The 21,831-nt window shown below is 42.1% G+C and overlaps 1 protein-coding gene across 1 annotated transcript; it reads right to left on the reverse strand.

The window, feature by feature from the left end:
* Nucleotides 1-1,667: 1,667 nt before the first annotated feature.
* Nucleotides 1,668-19,349, reverse strand: SLC25A33 (solute carrier family 25 member 33). The gene is made up of 7 exons (XM_033007825.2): nt 19,199-19,349; nt 11,071-11,250; nt 7,287-7,364; nt 5,669-5,769; nt 4,484-4,550; nt 2,897-3,177; nt 1,668-2,231 (listed from the first exon to the last, which is right to left on the reverse strand). Exons 1-7 carry the CDS (start codon nt 19,246-19,248, stop codon nt 2,029-2,031), a joined length of 960 nt encoding a protein of 319 aa, XP_032863716.2. The 5' UTR covers nt 19,249-19,349; the 3' UTR covers nt 1,668-2,028.
* Between the last annotated feature and the right edge of the window lie 2,482 nt (nt 19,350-21,831).

Below are 21,831 nucleotides of genomic sequence, written 5' to 3' on the forward strand. Positions count from 1 at the left end.
AGTTACTCAACTGTTTCCTATTTTAGCTTAGAGGTAACATGATATATTATTTTCAGTATACTGTAATAGAAATCAGTTATTTTTGCAGTTTTGCCTCATAATGAGGTATATACACATTCTACTCTCTTTGCACTATGCTCCTCCATCACACTGATGTCAAACATAACCTCAAGTACCACTCATCGGCTAGGTTCTAATGAGAACAAACATGAAGGTTTGAATCCAGTTATTGACCCGTTATATTTCTGCAACAAAATACTAGCCTGAAAACTTTATCTTATAAAAGACAGCCCTACTCACTACTAGGCTGATTTTTAATGCTTTACATCATCCTTCTAAGTCCAAACGCCACCTCAGCAGTATATGGTCCTTGAAGTCAAAGATGTCCGCAAACACTTGTTACGCTCAAGAACTCGACACCTGCTCAAATCATGAGAAGCTCATTGTTCAGCTCAACAGTAGGGAAGACTGAAGCTTGGCTCAAATGCTGTAGTGTTTGTCTCAGCTGCCAAAGCAAATGACACTAATGAATAGGAGAACACAGTATGGCCAAAGCAAAACACAAATCTACTCATTTGAGTTCTAAAATGTTTTATCCTGCACTATCAGTAATTATTCATTTACAGTACTTTAATCTCAAGGTACTCCTCTAATACAAGTGGTAAAGAGACTACTAAAATTATGTTCTAATATTTATGAAAGGATTAATCTCAAGTATGCAGGATATTTGTTTTTTAACTGAATGGTAAGAACTGTATCATGACTACTGTTGGAGAATACCCCTTTGATATTTTGTCTTTGACAGGGAAGGCAGATACCTACATGAAACATGAGCCCGTTCGACAGGCTGCACTAAGCTGGCGAATCCCTATTTCCTTCAGTAAGAAATCAAGTAATGACATAAAAAACCCTATTTACATAGGCTGTGGATTTTTTTGGTGTTAACTCCAGTGATGTGTCCATGAGACAACATAGTATCTCATTTCCATCAGAAGCACTGCTCTACAAGAACATCAAATCAAGAGAGACATATTCCTGAGTATCATACTATAAAGCAGAATCCAGAACTGAATTTATAGTCTATAGTGTTTGGACCCTATCTTACCCTCTCTTCCACTCTCCAGACCCCTAGCTTTGAAATATAAGGAAAATGTAACAAAAACAAGCCCCATAGTAGTAAAAGGCTGAGGCCAGAACACATGACCAAGTTACTGCACCTCCTGGAATTTCCACAGGGCAGCCAGGCCACAATCACCAACTGTCTTTATGCTCTCAGTCCTTCACAAAAGCAAGGTCTAAAAGCCAAGTCATAACAGAACTGGTTACACACACTAGCATAAGTATGTATCCCAAATGCACACGTACACAAAGTATTGTAATTATTTTGTTACTGAAAGCCTCCTACAAGCATACTCCAGCAATATTGCCAGTGTAAGTGGCTTTTCTAAGAGATACTGGTGTGCATGTTTCATACCATCAGAACAGACAAATCTACTACAAGATTGTCCTACTTGAGCACTCCAGGATGTTCACACAGCAATGAATGATGCACCTTGAAGAAACCAGAAGATCTCTCAAAGTTATTTGGGCATTAGGCTATTACAGTACTAAAAGGTGACAAGACTCCAGCGGTAAGAAGACAGAGTTTCAAATTTCCAAACCAGTTCTTCTGTTTGAATACAGTTTTAATGAACATGAGTCCAAGAGATCACTTGATAGTATGAGGTACATTCCTTGACCACATATGGCTGTGCTTAAGGAAAAGGACAAACATATACTTAAATTAAATAGTGTAAATTAATTTAGTAGCAGTTTAATTATCATTAAGTTAAAAAACAAGTTGTAATTAACTATTAACGTTAATGACTTGAGACCTTTCAGAAAGCATGAATCCAAAAGGAAATATCCAGCAGGTGGTCACAGACTTGTAGTTTTTCCACCAGCGCTGCCACCTGCATCAGTCTCTTAAAGGACTATTTGTTCAACGAAGAAATTGGTCTACAGTCTGTAACAGGAGTCTCGGCTCTGCTACTTTGCACGGTCTTCTAACAGATACACAATTAACTCATAGGTAGACAACACAATGGCTGTGTTTGGTATCTGCCGGATGAGTTGGGCAAAGAGTCCTCTATAGAAGGCGAGATAGCCTTCTTCACGTGCTACCAGACGTGCTGTCTGAATCAAAGTCTTGTATTTAGTGCCTTCTTCTCGCAGCCGTGTCCTTATGACCTCTGCAGAAAAGTAAAACAGAGCCCAAAGTTAACAAGACTTAAACCTTCCCATTGAGAAACATGCCATTACCAGGGAAGAGTATGCAAAACCCAGGGACATGAAAACCTTCCTGTACCAGTTGCCTGACAGTACTTTCAGCCATGGAATCCTGTACACATTGCCCTTCAAGCAGGAAGCAGAGTTAAAGATGAGTTGCCTTTCATGTGGAATAAATGGACTATTTGCTCATTCAAGCTACTACAGGACTAAATGCTTCACTGATGCTCACATAATCAACACTGCTCTTCCTATATAACATTCACGTCTATCCAAAAAGAATAGCAGCGCTCAGCCCACAAGTGCTTCCCACCAGTTGATCACAGAATCCCAAAGGCTGTGGGTACTCAGATAAGGCTACTAGTGAGAACAAAAGCATTAGGCATTCAATTTCTTTGGGGCATTTTTGGAGGCTTTTTAAAACTATGAAGCCCCAATCACCAAGTATGTGGCTAACTAGGAATGGTGAGACCAGTACTGAAAATGCCAATGCATATGCACACGCCACAGTAACATGCGCCTGGCCATTCAAACAACTAAGAATTTTACAACCCTAAACCCCATCATTTGTCTTGGATTACAGGCAACAGCTGTTCTACTGTAGTCAAAAATGGGAAAGTTAACATACCATGTGGATAAGCAATACAAGAGGCACAGCCCTTGGAAACAGCAGCAGCAAACATCAGTCCAAAGAAGCTTGTTGAGTTCCTTTCGGTCCCATTAGGAGAAGGGGGCAGTTGGACTTCCTTTAAGTGCTTTTTTAAACTTTCATAAATAGCAAAGCAGATAATGGTCTCAGAAATCCCAGCATAGGAGGCAGTCAGGCCCCTATAAAAGCCACGGATACCTTCTGTCTGGTAAACATATCTAGCACACTGCAAAGCATTCATTGGTTTTGAACCCCTGACTCTAAAAAACAAACAGAACAGAGCATATAATGAGCCCAGAAAAAAGAATTCATATTAAAAAAACCTCACGGCTTTCAACAGTTCTTATAACTACTCTGCTAAGTTTTACTGCAAAAATCTAGGAAAGCTGCATAGAGCAGGACTATCATGCTAGGAGTGCACACTTGGCTTTGCTAATTCACTAATACACACTTGTAATCATTTGCTCAGCTCAGGTTCTATCCAGTCTGTCACAGTTCACACCAATGCTTTAAAAGACAATAAGCACTGAAGAGGCACTGCTTTGTGTTAAACTAGTAATTCCATTTAAAGCAGCCTTCAGCAGGCCAAGAGACAGAAGGCTGCTACATGAGAAATGATAGTTCATTTTAAGAGGCAGCTCTCAGTTCAAAGGTGCCACCCTGTGAAGTGCTGGAATTAAGTCTTATAAATCATTTATAAATTGTGGTGCCTTAAAGCATCCTTCTTATCTGATCTAACGAGTCCTTGCAGGAAGGAATTTTCATTCTAAGCAGTCACATTATTAGCAGAGTCCCTCACTGCTTCCATATCCAATAGTGACTGTGAATCACTCAACTAAAAGATATTACTGTAAAATTCCCTCTGTCTTCAGGAGGTATGGTTAACAGAAGGAGGCAAAAGAACATTAAGCCACCACAACAGTTTCTTATTGCCTCTAGAACGTTTTATGAAACTAAACTAATGTGGCTTCATTAAAATTTAAAACCATAACCCTTTCTGTCTACAGCTACCTAGTTGTGTATCATGAACCTGGGTTTGTTGCAGTAACACACGCATCTGCATGATCTAGGATCAGCACAAGTGATATTGCCAAATGGGACACAAACTGCAACCTCATGATCAGTCTCCCACATGAGCTCTTCTGACCTCTCCACAGCCTCTATTATTGCTGTATCAAAGTATTTCAGTCCTTGATATATTTATCCTCAACATAGACCTCTGAAGCACAAAAGTTGCTATAAGCAGGAATCTGAGAGAGAAATAATACTATGCTCAACTTGACTTCAGGTTTACAGTGAAACCAGAAACTGAACCTAGCTCAGCACTCAAAGCAACTTCTCAGTAGTAACTACGCATCAAACTGAAGTAGGACACACAGAACCTTAACCTTCAGTCAGACCAGGCAGAAGCATGGTGGCTTGAAAGTTGGAATTGAAAGTCAGGGAAACAACCAGGCAAGATCTATCAAAGTACAAAGAGCCATGAATAAAAATGTGGAAGTTCAGTTTTCCAGGGGTTCCCTTAGCCACCCAGTGGCATCCCACCTCCTTCAACCAGTTACTTACTTCCGTTCCAGTTGCATTCTGGTTTTCACCATCCATATAGGATTCATCAGGGAATTTGTGATAAAGGCTGAAAAAGAGAGAAGAAAACTAAAAGTATAGCTAAATCCAGGCTGATGTATTGCCATGGCAAACATGAATTTTATACATTGTGCAGTGAAGACAGTTCTAGTTATCAGCTCTATCTAGAGGTTTCAAAAGACATGCAGGTGCGTAGCTTACAGTCTCTCTCTTGCCAGAGAACCATCTCATGTTAAACTTCAGGAGGTGTCGACCAATAGCCTTGGAATTTCTTAAAGGATTCATCCTTTTTGCACCTATTTTAATATGTGCCTCATGTCCCTAAAGACTGCTGTAGACAAAATATCTTACTTACTGACTAGGTTTTAGGATAATAGACAAAAGGATACCTGTGGGGAAAACACATGTGTATTAGTCTTGTTTTCCCCACGGCTCTAGGTGGTGCCATTGAGCCACCTCATAAACAGAATCCACCCATAATTAAGGGGTTTGAGAAAGATTATTTTTAACAATCACTCTGGTAACAGATGCTTGAACTACTGGAGCTCTTCTGCAGTATTTTTCCTACCAGACCAAATTGTTTTCCTCATCCTGGTAGGAAAAATACAACATCCTAAAACAACCTGGCTAAAACAGTATCAAAAATTTGCTGGCGCCTACTAGTATTTTTTTATTACAGAGACGTTACCACTGCACTGCAGTTGGAAAAATGCTCATCCCAAGTTAGTAAGCAACAATCTAGAAATATTTCAGTGTTGGACAGGAAGACAGTTCCTCTGTAGACAAGGTAAGTTGGGAGCTATAGCAAACTCATTTTCTGGCATATACAACCTCAAATTAAATGTACATTTTTAGAGTGCGCCACATACTGGCCTCTGTACCATTCATATACCACAATTATCCAGAGCTCTCAGCCAAGACTGGTGTCCTGTACAGACAGACTGAAAGTCCAGTCCCCTCCTTATGATTCATTCTATTCATTTCCCAGCTACTGCGAGGGATATAAGTAGTCTTGCAGCAACAACAGCTTGGAATAAATGCTTTAAGGAATTAAGGTGTATCTCAGAGCCATACAGACACCAGTGCATGTATTGCCTGCTACTGGCGAGGTGCTGGACACTGGGGTATTGCTGTAGACCATACAGAAGATGAATTACAAACACATACCTGCAGAACCTGCAGAACAGATGTGCACAATGTTGCTGTTGGGCACAAAAATGCCATTAAATCGCTCTTTGGCTTTGGAGTAACATGCAAAATAGACAGCTCTGTGGAGACGAAAAAAAAAGAGAGGCAATGTAACACACACAACATAAAATTAGATACATTACTATTCTTCCCTCCCACCTCCTGAAAAACAAGACTTCCTCTGCAAAGAGGCCTCCACATGACTACTTCCATCTATAAGGACACAGGGTTCTTTTTTTTGTCTTCTTATACTATAGTGCCACTATCTGACTTGACACCCACAGGGTAGAAATATTTAACTTTCACACCAAGTCTGAGATGGGAGACAACATGGTCTTGCAGACAAAGCGAGTTAGACTGGATACCTACACCAGCTCTGGCATTAAACGCACTTTATGAACTTGGAAATGTCACTTTCCCACCTGGAGCCCATGTTTTCCATAATTTTTTTCAGCACTATAATAACTGTGTTAGCAGCACTTCATGCTTTAAACACTTAACCCTGGACTGAAATAGTTGTACACACCTCAAATCCCTACATAATGCATAGGAATTGAGGAAGCTCAGCTGATCTGCAACAGTCAATATGATGAGTAAGAAGCTATCTGAACCATGTATGTTCAGATCACAGCTCCTTGAAGCGAACCGCTAGAAGATGGATATTGGCGGCTACAATTTGAGAATTTCCATAAAGTACCTTATTTCAATCTTAAGGAAGAATATGAAGGAAGACAAAAGACGGCACAAGTGAGTTGTGTGAAGAAGCAGGCAGCCTCGGATTCAGATGCCTGCTGCAAAGATTACCTGTACAGAAATAGGATTCCCCATTTCCGGGGGAACATCCTACCTACTGGGCAAGAGGCCAGAGAGTGAGTACACCACTCTTCCAAGTTCCTTTTTAACTGGTTCGATTTCAGGCAGAGAATATCTGCCAATTTCCCAACTGCTAACAAGTTTAACATTTGCTAGGCACAAAGATCTTCAGCCCTGCCAAGAATGGGACAGTCATAGGTACACATGGAAACCATTTAGGTGCCTGTAAGACTTCCAAATACAAACTTGGTAGCTGCCTTAGTAGTTGCTTTTTTTTTTTTTTTTTTTTTTTAAAAAAAAAAAAAAAAAAAAAGGATGGACACACACCTTCAGGTTATGTGGGAGCAATGTAAGTCTTTCCTCCTCAGCTGCAGTTTTTCATTTGAGAAGAATTTAGGCAGTTGAGGACCAGATAGGTATATTCCTCTCCCCTCACATCTAGCTCCTACTCAGGGTTTGGCAAGCACTTTTATATATTCACAGGGAAGTAGCAGATCATATTAGAAAAATGCAAATATTAATCCTACAGATTTTTCTGCACTACTTTCTCTTGTTTTCAGCTCTTGCAATGACTTGGAATTTAAGTGCCTTATTTAATCTGCACCTTCCAGTGTTAGACAAGTATAAAGCAGATTTCTTGGTATGTATATCGTGCAGCATACATGCACAAATCTCAGTTTACAGATGGGAGAACATCACAACCTATTCTTTTGAATCACAAATGCACTGCAACATTTGGGTTGGTACCTTAAATGTGTCTTTTAGCAATAGTTTAACTATTTACCTTGATGGTGCAACTCCAACCAAGTTTGGACCCAGCCCTCGGAAGAGTGACCTTGGTCCTTCTTTTTCCAGAATTGACCTTAAAATAAAAACAAACGGATAAACAAAAGTTAGTATTGGGGTTAAAAGTTATGCTTCTTGTTCCGTCAGACTGGCAGTCAAAAGAACTGTACAAAAGCAATAGATTTTATTTGTGAAGCTTTTAGCTTTTAAGCTACATCATATACTTGAAAATTTGCAGAATTATACAATACTGAAGAGCCACTACACCATAAGACTTCAGTGCACTACAGGCAAATGTGTATCATATGGCACAAGGTATAATTTCCATTCTTTGAAGGCTGTCAGGAATTTAAAGTTTCATGGAGAATCCAGTGGTAGCTGACTGATGAACAAAGAATATTTTTGGCATTCTCTGTATTTAAGCAGTTTGGGAGTTTGTTTCCTGTGCAGAGACATGAAAAAAAAATAAATCCTTTTCCCTTTCACAGTTACCTAGTGACGCCTTTTTTTCCCCAGAGTGAAAGTTGAATGTGGCAACCGTAGTACAAGCTATGTCTCCCTGGGGAGTTCGGGGATATCTGGTTTAGAGAGCATTCAAAAGAGTTCACATCATCTCTCCCAAGTAAACTCCAACTACAGAGGTACTGCTGTAAATCACTGTCAGGACTGGACTTCATGATCAGGTCTAAATCAGGAAGATCACCAAGTGATAAACTGCTGCAGTTCTGTGACTGCTACAGCCCAGGTGTCCAAAGCCATTTCTACCCATCTTCTCTCACTCCTTAGAGGGCATGCTGAGCTAGGACTTCTCTGAAGAAGATAAACTGTTTGGACAGCTTCCCCAGCAGCTGCCAAGTTCTGCAGAGTATCTTTCTGAAGTGCCTCATTAAAAAACCTTATCTTACAAATTCCTTGCACTACTAACAGCAGACATTTACAATGACTTAAACAGTCAAACACTAGTAAACAGCCAATTATTTGCCAGCGAAAGCCAGTTACAGTCCAGTAATCACTCGGGTTTCAGTGTACAATCTGCTACACAGCAGCCCCGTTAACTTAACTCACCATGTGAGAACCATGCAAGAAAATCCAGATAACACCGTGCTCCACGGACAGTTCACGTGCACCTGTTGGAACTGCCAATTTTTCAGAATTTGCTTTCTAGGTCATTAGCACTGTTGAGAAAGTTCCCCAGATATTCCAAAACCAAGCTCAATAGACAGAATAAGATACAGAAGCTTCTGAAATACTTTTTTTTTGCAGCAGAGTTGAACTTTCTGTGTAAACTCCAGGGCTGAGTGTCTCCAAGGAGACAGATCCACCAACTACTCTTCTTTGTCACTTAACAGTCACGACTGCAGATTCCAGCTGGGGTGACTCATCAGAATCTTAAATGGATTAGACAAAAACAGCCTGTCCTTCTGGAGTGCTTTCTATTCAACAGCAGACATAACCTGCCCTCCAGAGTTCCTACTTTCTTTCTATTTACAGCAGTTAAGGGGCTTTCATACTCAACACCTTTAACTCTTACAGAGCAATTTTACATGTAGGGCTCTAACGGCTGCTTCTTCGGCCATACAATCTTCCCAAATCAAAAGGCTCAAGTCATATCCAGCCTGGCAATGCATGCATGGCTAGGGTTGAGAAAGGGATGGAAGACTATAAGAAAGACACCTAACTTTTTCTTCATACATTTGTATTTTACCAGAAATAACATAATCAATATCATTATCTGTTCTTCATAGATGCTGCCTGCAAGGGAATGACAGCATAAAGATTTTGCTCTCATTTCTCAATCCTCTGAAGTTAGCAGGTCAAAAACTTAGTGATATATACAGCTGAGTAATTCCTGAAGTTAAATGAAATCAAGATCATAGTCACCAAATTTAATGAGTTTAATAAATATATTAAAAGGTTGACGCAATTTTAAACTCTCCTTTAAAAAAAAAAAAAAAAAAAAGACAACTGCAGGAAAAGATGGGCCAATATGATGAATTAAGAGCCTTGTGCCTTAAAGTTTTCACTTTAGTTACAGCTGCCTAAAGTCCAATGCTGCAAGGTGAAAAGATAGCAAGAGAAAGGAGACTAAAATCAAAGGCAACTGGCACTACCTTACATTTTCAGTCACGAATTGCTCTAGACTTACCTCTAAATAGACAAAGAAATGTTTGGCAGGGGAAAGAAGCACTGTTTACAATACAGAACCTCAAGTCCCAGGATGACTCTAGCCAGATACTTCTGCAGAGAATTTGAATTAGTACTGTACTGTTATATAAGTGTGCAGCTTCTCCCCAGGCAATCTGCCAAGCATGTTGGCCTTACATAAAATCATTCAACTTGCTTTGCTAGTCATTATTTTCTTTGGCATTTCTGCTACCCGATCTAAACAGGACTTCTCTGCATCACCCTGGGGTGCTCAATGATCCAAATACACTCAATCCACTTGCATGAGTTCTGAACCATAAGTTTATGGTGCTTTGATATGAAATACAGCAGTAGAGATTTGGAGTTCAGAGTTGCTAGTAAAACTGTTCAGCAGTTGTAAGCTAGATGATTTCACATTTCCTCTTCTTTATGTATACATATCTGAATAGGGAACAGCTGGAGCATCAACTGTTGCAGTTGAAACCACACAGGAGGCTTTTAGCAGAGGTCATAACTAATACAGGTGTAGGTAGGATTGGTGCATAATAATTGGCAAAGACAACATCTAATAGCAAACAGAGGAGAGCTCATTAAATCAGCTGTAGCTGAGGAAGAGATAAAAGCTTCCAAGTCCCCCCTTAGCTATTAGATTTTAGCAAGACTGCTCTCATAAAGTGTCCTTCTCCCACTCCCCTAAGTTCCACTTACAGATCATCCACATAAGAGTTCAGACAAGCATAACTTAAAATGTACAGAAACACAGAATTCTGGAGGTCACCTGGTTCAAATTCACACTCAAAGCAGGGCCAGCTTAAAAGCCAGATGAGGGAATGGCATCCATGGCTAAGCGCAGAGCACCAGAAACCTTGTTACAACACCAGTCCATTAAGGTGAAGGAAAGGCTACAGGCTCTCACTTTTATACGATGTTCCAAAGAGAGTGCACTTTAAGAGGAATTAAAACTTCCCTCCATCAAACCGATAAATAGCATGGGCAGCAAGAGCAACAAGTATCTCTACTAGCTACTCAAAGCAAACTGGGAATAGCTCCACAAAAGAGGAAAAAAGACAGCCTATATGGCTTATTCAGTCCTTCAATTATTTGCCACGATTTGGCCTCAGCTAGTAAGGATTACCTGTTCCAAGGCTCAAAGGAGACAGTAAACATTCCCAATAAGAGACAAAGATGACACTTCTCAGGGTTGGAAAAGACAAAAACCCCTTTCCTCCAGAATATTTTCTGTGATAGTTCCTACAAGCTAAGGCATATCAAGACTTTACAGTATGTCCTGTGTATTGATCCCTAGGAAGTCATAGCTACCAAAAAACCTAAATGTGAGGAGACAATTTAAAAATAACACCTCCAGACACTTATTTAAATCAATCCACTTTGGAAAGTTTCTAAGTGGTAGAAACAAATTTCTGTGGAAGTTCAAAGGAATGCTCAGGAGTCCTGAACATGTATGTTTTTTTAAAAGAATAATTTATCTTTCTACTGCTGAAGGCAGTAGCCCAACTGACACAAAACCTTCCAGTGCAAGTCTGGAGCAAAGCCTGCATTCAGCGTTTGCACAGAGGAATTGAAACTCAGATCACTGGTGTCAAGCAATATTGAATGGCAGGAGGAGCAGTACTCACTTGAGAACACTAAAGAGCCCAGGTGACACAGATGTTGGCCTGACCATTCCTTCACCACTGATGGTCCCCAGCTGGACTTGCGGGTAGTAGACCGCCCGGAAGGCTAGCTTCGAAGATTGGAGCCTAGTCTTTATTACCTCTAAGGGACATGTAAAGATGGCACCAACTGTTCCTCCACATCTGCAAAATACAAATTAAACAAAAGACAGAGTCAGGAAAACATAGCATGTGTCAAATCACAGCATGACATATTAATAAAGTCTGAAGACTTGTCCCCAGTTGCTCTGTATTGTAGACAAATTATTAGGAATCAGGGCAGTGTTGGCATTAGGCAAGGGAGACTGTTCCCAAGCCCTGGAGAAGGGGAGAGAAGGTTAAGAAACTGTTATAATGATCACGTGTAGTGATGAGATTGGTAAACACTAAGATGATGCCCAGCGCTAACAAAAAAATTCCTGACTGACCATCTGCTGGTCCCATGTTCTGCCAGGACTTGGAATTCTGCCTGTAAAAACTTCAGAGGCATCAATGTTTCAGAGGTTATTGTCCTAAAACAGACATAGCCTTGAATGGATTTTTCTTATGGGAAGCTGGAAGGCGGCAGATGAGAACAAGCCACAGGGGATTAGGACACTATAGGCTGAATGTGTGTGTGTGTTTATACATACAGTATAAGTAGTTTTCTGTGAAAAGGAGATTAATTTAAAAACATAAATAAGAGTCCTATCCTTTGTCTTGTGCATAAAAAAGCATTGCTTGCTAGAGTCTGATACGTAGTAGTTTATAAATGCTTTATATGGTACATATGACTTGGCTTGCTGAAACTGTGTCTTCTATCAAACAGTAACCATTTTTTGCCAAAACCCTGAAGCCCCTGCACTTGCAATAACAGCCTGGCCACCCTAGTTGTACAACCACAAAAATTAAGGTTCAAAAGAACAGCTCATACCACATGGCTGGGGAATACAACTTCCTCACTACAGTTTTCATGTTCTGCAAGATTCTGTCCATGTACATGACCCCAAACACTATGTTTCAGATACAAATGCACCCAACAGAAGAAGCTCTGTTTTCACCAAGACTGGCAATATGATTTAACAGCATGCTTAAATTAGTTTCTCCTCTAAGCTCTTGCTTCTTCCTCTTCTCTGATGAAAGGGGAAAAAACCTAAACTAGGAACAATCCATACATCCAAAGTGACAGATACTAAAAAATTGCTTTGCTTTCATCCCTTTTAAACCACCTATGCTTTGACTGTTGAATAAAGTCACAAAGTTGTTCATGGAGCTGGGTACAAAGCATCTGAAGTTGTGTCATTTGACTCAAAAACAACAGTGTTCACAGAGACCTTATCAGGCCTCTGATTATTTTGTGTACTGAACCAGGGCTTGGACACAAGCCTTCTGTTGTGTCAGTACTACTCTGGAGGACACCCCTTCAGTTTATTCTTCTCTGTTTTGTCAGATGCATCTCACATTGCTCACATTTCTCTGAAATTAGATCTTTGGGGGGAAAAAAAGAGAGGTCAGGAATAGCTTCTCCAGCAAAACCTTTTCTGTTCCCACAGCTCCCACTTATAACTTGCAGCAGAAAGTCTTTTGAGGATCCCTCTTGCAGATCCCCACTGTCACCTTTCTTACTATGTATATCCAATACAAGTATACTTAAGTACGTATAACACCTGACTAATCAACACACTCCAGAGAAATTCTAAGTCTGTGGGAACTCAATGAAGAGAATTTGATTGCCTTCATTCCCAGTTCATTTATCTACTAGCACTCTAGTACTGTGTACTCTATCTTCAGTCCTGATTCATTTCACATGTATGATCATTAAACCAATACTTCACAGTGACAATTTATAAATTCAGAACACAAACTCCATTTGCTATTTCTGAATTACCAGCTGCTCGGTCTAGAGTGACATCTCGTCATACAATTTTTTAGCCTCTCTGGCATATTCCCTCCTGCATTAGCTGTCTTCTTGCCTTCCTAGCCCACTTCTTGCCTTTCATCCTTTTAGTTTGACAATCCAGTTAATTTATCCAGCCTTTAATATTTAAGTACTTCTGGTAATGCATATGTAATACTCTGATATTCAATACAATGAGTTAATATCTGCATCATCAGTTTTAACAGCTCAGAGTTTGTTATCAGTGTGACATTTAAGAAAACAGCATAATCTAACACAGCAATTCTCAGAATGTCAACAGGGTGCATACATTATGTCCCAAATAAAAATACACAGCAGACCAAGTAAGGACTCTGATGTATTGGGCAGCTTCTTCAGATGAGCTGATTTTCCTCCACACAGGAATTCTATGCATCTTACCCTGCTGCTGCTCTATTCCCTGGAAAGATGGCTGAAAAATAACACACTGTGCATAAAAGAAACACTTTATATTCCTAGAGTGTTCCAAACGCCTACATCTGGGGAGAAAGGGGAAACAACCAGCTTCCCTCAGCTACATGAACAGCCATAAACCCTGAAAGATTCAGACCATGGATTTGCAGCCAGATAAATTTTATTTGGGAAAATCTTATGCTGCAATCAAGGAAAAACCTTCAAGTCTTCATGCTGGTTTGAGGCGGGGTTTTTTTTGAACTACAGTTCCAGAGATGTTAGGCAGTGTTTACTGCACTAGTCTCTTGACAAAATCCCCCCAAAATATCTAAATCTGTCCTTGGTCAAAAGATAGAAACCTCCCTAGAAACAAAACACTATGGCAGAGTATCTTCAACAGGTCACAGGGCAAGCATATAACAAGAGGTTCCCAGCTGGGCTCTGCTCTGCATGTATTGCAGATAGAAAACCTGTTCAGTGTGAGACACCCAACAGTTTATCCACTTTGGGCTGCCACTTACTGCCATAAAACCAGGATTTGTACTTCAGGTTTTGAATGCCCCCTCTTCTTACATGATGGGTCAAGCATATATTGCCATTACAACAGTAAAATACAGTTTTCTGCTTTGTGATATCCAAACAAAGGAACTAAGGAAACTCTTAGGCTGAGAATACGAAACATACTTTGTGTTTAGGGAGATACATAATGTACTATACATTTACAGCTGCAGAAAAATTATTTACTTTCATAAAAAGAAAACATCCCAAGAATACAAGTCTCAAAATCCAATTCCAATTTTTCTCTTGCTGCCAGCTTTCTATCTTGAGAAAGTCCACCCCAATATACCAATGACTTGCATTTGAAATAAACTCTCAGCACCCACTAGCACAATTGATATAGAAGCCAAGAATCTTAGAGTAGTTCTTACTTCATCTGTCCTAGATTTAATCACTAAGCAATATTCTTAATAACACAATGCTGAATGTTAAAGGAAGTTCTGCAAAGCAAAAACAAAAAAAGCATCCAAACCTTTAATGATATTTCAGCAGATTACCACTGTCTTTACTAAGACCATAAGCGAAGATGCTTGATTAGAGCAATCATAACCCAGCCTGACACATTTTTCTGTGTGAGCAGCTGAAATTACCTCTTCCTCCCCAAATACCACCAACTACTCTCAACACTTAATGGTGAATTTTTGACAGACAGGAGTCAAGTGAAACACTTGCAAAAGAAGTGTTAGTGCAAAGTCTGGCAACTAGACCTAACAGGCCACTTTAAGAATCAAGCTGACAAGTATACATCAATTCACACTTCATGGATGGCACTACATACAGCTTTAAACATCAAAATACACCTTGGGAAATCATTTGGTATTATTGACTGGACCCCTCTGAGGGATTCAGAAGCCTGTGGAGCTCCCCGAATGCAGCTGCAAGACTCTGTCCCACTGATGTCAGTGGCAGTGCCAGGGATTCAGCAAAACCATGGCACCAACAGTGCAGAGTATCATCTGCTTTCCTGGTTGTGACAAAGAATCATGCTCATGGATGCAAATAAGGAAATCCCAAAGTGAGCAGTATATTCACAGCAAGTGTGACGTTTTGAATGAGATTGTATTTGCAATAGAAGTTTCATTCTGTTTTACTAAAATGTGCCACATGCTCTAGCATGACATGCACAGCATAAAGAGCTAAACAGGTTATACCTGTGATATTTCGTTACTGTCAACAAAACAAGCTGATGCATTCTCAGGCACCATAGGATACCGAGTACTGAAACAGACTGTTCCTAATGCCTTAATTTTGAGTTACTAAGCATTCAATATATTTCCAGCTGATAATGTTATCATCAGGTGTAGATAACCCTGTAAACACTGTGTTCCTTGAGCTGACACACCGTTAGCAAATTACATAACTCACATGAGAACCTAAGCTAGGTAGAGGGCTGGAAGGCAGGCAGTCTTATCATCCCCTCTAGCTGTCCTGGACCACACAGTGTGCAGCAGACACATACTTCAGGTGAAGATTGCTGCTCTCCATTTCACAAACGGAAATGTTATTTCCCAAATGGTTTGTCAGCATTAGCTCATTGCTTAAGAATTAACATCCGTGGGAGCAGTACACCAGTCCCTTTTCCCACAACTCATTTGGTTACTAATTTGGAGAGTAACTTTTCATTAGTTCTGTGACCTGCACTAAGGCAAACCCAGGCCCAATTCAACACTTTAAACAGGGGTCTCTGTAACCTGGTGCATCCAACACCTCTCAGCTACGACTGAGACAGTCAACCTATGTCCATGGAGACAGATGTCGCTACGCCCTCAATTCAAAGCAGCTTGATGTCACCAACCTTCCCAAAGTATGCTTCCCACTCTTCTACAGGTGCCTTAAGCAAGCTTTGGTATCTAAGGTTGCTTTTCAGAGCCACAGGAGCAACCAAGACAGAAAAAAAAAAAAAAAAGTCACAAATGTGGTTTTATTCAAACAGTTCCCCCAGTTTGAACCAAACTACTAAAGAATACGTATCACACAGCACCTATATGAAATCAAGATAAAAACTTTGTGCCCAGTCTTTGCTCTTTGCCTTTTCTATGCAGGGCACTGCAGCCTTGAAATACCACTTCCTAGGAGATCCCTGTAGTAAACAGTATGAGTCCAGCTGGAAAGACAACACAGGGTAACCTCTGCTGCAGCCTGGTCCAGAGTTTTTCCCAAACAAAAACAAGCAACAACTGCACTGACTTCAGCAGGGAAACAGGAACCCAGACTTGTAAACATGCTCACATATGTTGTGCAAGTCAGGCCTCATTCTCTTTGCTGCTTCTGACATGCTCCCTTGCCCTCAGAGTCATCTTCCCATCAAAATGCCAAGACCCTTTGGTTTGCCTTAAAAGGAACCAACAGAAACAAAAGGAAGCCAGTTAGTCTGACTACAAGTCAGCTAATAGGAAGTAATCTTTTTCAACAACAGAGAACACTTTCTAACACTCAAGTGCATTTCATCACTCCTAGGCCCTGAAGTATTAAACACTTCTATGCTGGCCATTAAGATTATCTGAGGCTGGCCTGCATTTTCTGTGCACATGTAAGGATACTGTATTACATCATCTTAAACTGACACCACACCCCATCCTCACCATCACAGGAAGCGATCATAATGCCAGTAATGTCTCTATCAAAATTGTTTCAAGTGAATGGCCTCCTCTTGCTTTATCTTAAAAAAATATTTCACAATTGAATGAAGGTTAGCATCTTACACAACTTAAAGTATTCTGAACTTCCAGCACTTTCTTCTGCTGGAGCGGTCATTTTATCCAAGGTCCTGGTTCTGCAAACAGCTTTATGTCACAGTACAACCCATTTATTATAATAGGGTTCTCTGAAAGAAAGTGGAAAGGTAAAGATATTTGAAGGACTGAGGGAGGACCTCAACAGAGATTATTACTCAAGCACTAAAACACTAACAATTCTTTCTAAAATTCTTTTGATGACGTAGTAAGACGTAGCAAAATATTATCACAGCTGAGCTCCTTTAATCAGATTTTACTGACAGGCATCCTTTACCACTAATACAACTGAAAACTGAAATGTGTAAGGCAGAAATGGCACAGAGCCTCATACCTAATACAATTTGGGTTTCTAGCTTGCCCCATCATCTGGTTGGTCCACACCCCTCCAAACACATCATGTATTTCCTACTACATTTCTTACTTCTAGAGAAAGGCATTTTAAATAGCTTGGGCAACAGTTCAAAACTGATGTTCAATTTCTTGTTCTATCCAGTGAGTCCCAAGAAGTCTGCACTTCTCACTTTACAAGTGGTATGAGTAGATATGTACACACACAGAATATGGAAATTCAGGGCCTTGAACAGGGAACTGCTCTGAAATAAACCGTTTGGATGGTGGGCGGGTGGGTGTGTGGTGGACCAAACACTTCAGCATTGGCTGGTGCATGAGGAAACTAAATTTGCTGTCTCATTTTCCTTTCTATAACATCAGAGCAAGACAAATGACTGCACAGTTTTCCATGTCTCTGTAAATAACAAGATATGCAGAGCAAGAATCAGGTCCAGCAATGAACATTTAAAGGACTGTATAACCTAAAAGACCATCTCTTTCCTTTGTGCTGTATTTTCATCACTGCTTTAGAAATAGATTAATCTTCTTACACCAGAGTGGCTGAGGGATATTCCCTGCTGTGTTTCCATTCTCTTCCCCCCACACTCTCAAAAACAGATTGGACCTGGTGACTGCCTAGGCATGCTGCAGAAAATGGTTGTTTACTAGGATTCTTGAGGAAGATAGAGGATACATTAAACGAGTAAGTAAGATGCTGATCACCCAGTACTAGACTAAAACACTGATGAGTTTAAAATTCCTATTTATTTATAGTCTGGTGAGTTACGTGAGGACACCTAGAGTTCTGGATAGGCATTGTTACTATCCAAACAAGCTGCATGTGTACATTCAGGTCTGGTTTCTGTCACAGGCTCCATGTACTACTCTAATGCAACTGGGAGAGGCAGGGGAAAGAGAGAACTTAAAACAACACACAGTATCCAAGCCAGCAGGAGGGCAGCGTCCCAAAAAAAACCCCACTTAGTTTTGTTAACATTGTATTAAATGAACTTTCTGCTCCAGGGACATGTCAGAGGAGACTGAAGTCTCCTGCTTAGTAACAGGAGAAACAACAGTCTACTATTAAACAGATTTAAGCTAATAACAGATTTCATACTCTCTTCCTAACTATTGTCGGCTGACAAGCACTACAGAATATTCTACTACTTTGGTAGTTTAAGACTTTAAAAGAAGATTAAAACAAAAGACGATTTCTGATAAGGACAAAAGTGCATACAACAACACTTACTACCTGTGTAACAGATGTTTTTTTTAAATCTATTTTTAATTTACACCATAAAACTATCTTACTGGACTACTACTAAAATTACTGCAATAACTTAATTAACCAGGCTTTTTGAGAGGGTTTTTGGCTGGTGTTTTGTAGGCTGGGTTGTTTATCTTTTAACACAACAAAACCAAGAAGTTTATAACTCCTTGCAGGAACTTAAAAGTAGTGGCATGCCAGGCCACTTACTCAGAAGTGCCAGGACCTTCTCTAACTCTCTTTCCTCCCATGTTTTTTCCCTTTTTGGAGTACCTGAGGTTTAGTATAATTATATGGATTAGGCACCACTATTATATGGATCAGGCCTCCACTATTAACTGTCACCTACGCAGAGCTTATTAAAGTGTTGTGCAAATACGCTCCTTTACAAAATCAAGCTATGGTCCATCAGAAAGTATAAGCCTGCTGCCTGGACAATGCTTTTTAGATGACATCCCTCAGCTCCTGCTTGATTCAGCCACATAGGAAGGCAGGATTTGAAGTGTTTCATTTAACAGGGCTGGACACCAGAGCTCTATCAGATTCTGAAATTATATACAACTAAATGTCACAGCAGCTCAACTGAGCTCCCAGCGCTGACCTCGGGTCACACCACGATCCCTCCTGACCCCCTTGGGGATGTTATTTTCTAATTCTGGAAAGGCACCGCTCGCCTTGCCCGCAGAAAGCGGGGCGCGCAGGTTCGTGAGGGAGGCGGCGGCCGAGGCGCGGCCCACAGCCCGTTCCGCGGAGAAGGGAGGGGAGGCCGCCGGTCGCGCCGCCGCCGCCAGCCCAGCCCTCAGCCGGGGCAGCTCCCGCAGCACCTCGGCGGGGACCCGCCGCGCTCCCCTGGGAGGGAGGCAGCCCCTCCCCCCACCCCGCGGCCGTACTCACCCCCCGGCGAAGAGGTGCAGCAGCGTGTTCTCCTGCGGGCCGCCCGCCATGCTGCTGCCGCTGCTGCTGTTGCTGCTGCCGCCGCCTCAGGCTCCGGCTCCACGCGCGGGAGCTGGAGGCGGAGGCCCGGCCGCGGCGCGCACGTGACGCAGCCGGGCGGTGCGTGACGCGTCAAACGGCTGCGCATGACGTCACCGCGGGTAACGCCCGCGCGCGCGCGCTCACACACACACCCACACACCCCCCCACACCCCCACAGCGGAGCGGGGCGGGGGGGGCAGCCTGGCGGCGGGGCGGAAGGATATGGGGAGAGGAGGTGCGGTTGTGCGGAAGCGGAAGGACCGGTGGGCTAGCGGGAAGGTGGTCCCGCTCTGCCCCTCGGTGGTGCAGCTCAGCCCCTCGGGCCGGGCAGCGGGAAATAGGGAGGGGGTGTGATGAGGAGCGGTGTTTTTAAAACATACATGTCGTGTGACGGGCCACTACGGAGGAGCGGCAGCCGCTGTGGGCGCGTACGCCCAGTTCCGTGCATCACCTGTGTCTCCCTGGAGCGCAGAAAGCTAGTGCCTCAGAGCACTCTGTGCCGGAGCCGATGCTAACGCTCGGGTGTGCCCAAGGTTTTTTTAGGCATTTTTGTACCCGAGGGCATTTTTATACCTGCCCTCGGGTGTGGAGGTGAGACAAACTCGCACATAACGCGCAGGCGGGGTGCGGTGTGAGGCAGCTCGGTCGCTGGCAATCCCCTCAGTGTGGCGGCGGCACCTCGCTGCAGGCGCGGCGGCCTCGGGCCGTGAGCGGTGGAATCCCGCCCGGCACGGCGGGAGGGGGTCAGGCGGCTTCTTTAGGCTGAAACCCTGCAAGAATCGTGTGGATGTGTCAAACGGGCTGTCGTGGTTTAAACCCGGCCGGCAGCCGGACACCACACAGCCACTCGCTCGCCGAGGAGCGGGGCAGAGAGTTGGTGGGGTAAGGAGACACATAGGGTGAGATAAAAAAAAATTAATAATTGAAATAAATTAATAATGATACTTGTAATAACAGAAAATACAAACAAGTAATGCACAGTGTGATTGCTCACAGCCTGCTGACTGATGCCCAGCCCGTTCCCAGCTAGCGATCCCAGAGATGAGAAAATCCTGAAACCGCAATCCTGGTGGCAAGAGTGAGCTTCCCAATCAACTGTCCTCTATATACTGAGCATGATGTTATATGATATGGAATAACCCACTGGCCAATTTGGATCCGTTGCTCTGGCTGTGCTTCCTCCTAGTTTCTTTTGTACCTGTACACTAGCAGGACGTGGGCAGTTAAAAAGTCCTTGATTTCTGAGCAATAACTCAAAAGATCCATACGTTACCAACATTCTTCTCATATCAAATCCCATACTGAATCCAAACCACAGCACTGTTCTAGATACTAAGAAGGGGAAAAAAAAATTAGCTCTATCCCAGCCAAAACCAGGATAGTATCCACCCCTTATTCCATACCATATGACATCACACTCGGCTTATAAAGCTGGGGGAAGAAGAAGGAAGCAGGGGGACATTTGGAGTGATGGTGTTTGTCTCCCCAAGTCACCGTTCCATGTGATGGAGCCCGGCTGTCCTGGAGATGGTTAAATATCTGCCTGCTGGTGGGAAGTAGGGAACAAATTTCTTCTCCTTTCCTTGCGTGCACAGCTTCTGCTTTACGTATTAAACTGTTTTTATCTCAACCCACAAGTTTTCTCACTTTTACCCTTCTGATTCTCTCCCCCATCCCACCAGGGGGGAGGGAGGGAGCGAGCGCTGTGTGGGGTTGATTGTGCCTGGGGTTAAACCACGACATGGGCCAAGGCATGGACACACGGAAACATGAAAATCGTGCTGTGCTGTAGCCTGTGCTCTGGCACATCTGAATGGTGGCATCCAGTGAGTGGTACAGAAATAGTCTTTCTCCCTCCCTAGTCCCCAAGGATTCCAGAAATGTCAAGCTCTTGTTTATGCAAATGGATCTTCTGTTTTTATATTAACATTAAGAACAGAGGAAATATCTCAGTTATTTGACTAATCCAACAAAAAAAAATCAAAAGTGCTGTTTACATTTTCAAAGACTGCAGCTTTCCTCCAGTCCTCTGAATGCCCTGGGGGAAAGCTCAGACATCTGCACTGCTGGGTAAGTGATCCACTGAGTATTCTGAGAGGTGGCTTAACAAGGTTCTTTAGAAATATTTGTATTTAAGGTGCACATGACATGAGGCTTTTAAAACTTACACTCCCCTAAAGCCAGTGGAAGAATTTTGGTCCAGTGCAGTGATTTACACTTACCTGTAGGATAGATGCCATCAATTTATACTCTCTGGGTTAATTGCACAGCCAGGACATTTACGAATGTATGGCTTTTAACATTAAGAGTTAAAATTCTGAGGAAAACATTAAAATCTACATAAAATACCCCAGGTCTGCATATTTTCCATATACATGAGTTTCCTATTGTCCATGACAACAGGCTTGAACAAACAGCCTCCTAGCTTAAATTCAGATCCAGACAGGAACTTCACTCCTGTCACAAATCAAACTTGCCCGTCCCAATGTTGCTAGGCACTGAAGTTTGAAATTTGGGTGTGCACACTCCCAGCATTTAGACTCCAGCCTACT

The sequence above is a fragment of the Tyto alba genome, unplaced genomic scaffold (assembly GCF_018691265.1).
Source record: "Tyto alba isolate M040663 unplaced genomic scaffold, T.alba_DEE_v4.0 Super-Scaffold_20000042, whole genome shotgun sequence".
Lineage (NCBI taxonomy): Eukaryota > Metazoa > Chordata > Aves > Strigiformes > Tytonidae > Tyto > Tyto alba.

What these genes read in the sequence shown, in the direction of transcription:
- SLC25A33 (XM_033007825.2), bottom strand. Translation starts at nt 19,248, where the DNA reads ATGGCGGGCGGCCCGCAGGAGAACACGCTGCTGCACCTCTTCGCCGGG. An exon ending in CTGCACCTCTTCGCCGGGGG is followed by an intron (nt 11,251 to 19,198) that starts GTGAGTACGGCC and finishes TGTATTTTGCAG; the next exon opens with ATGTGGAGGAACAGTTGGTG. An exon ending in CTGTTCTGCAGGTTCTGCAG is followed by an intron (nt 4,551 to 5,668) that starts GTATGTGTTTGT and finishes TCTCTTTTTCAG; the next exon opens with CCTTTATCACAAATTCCCTG.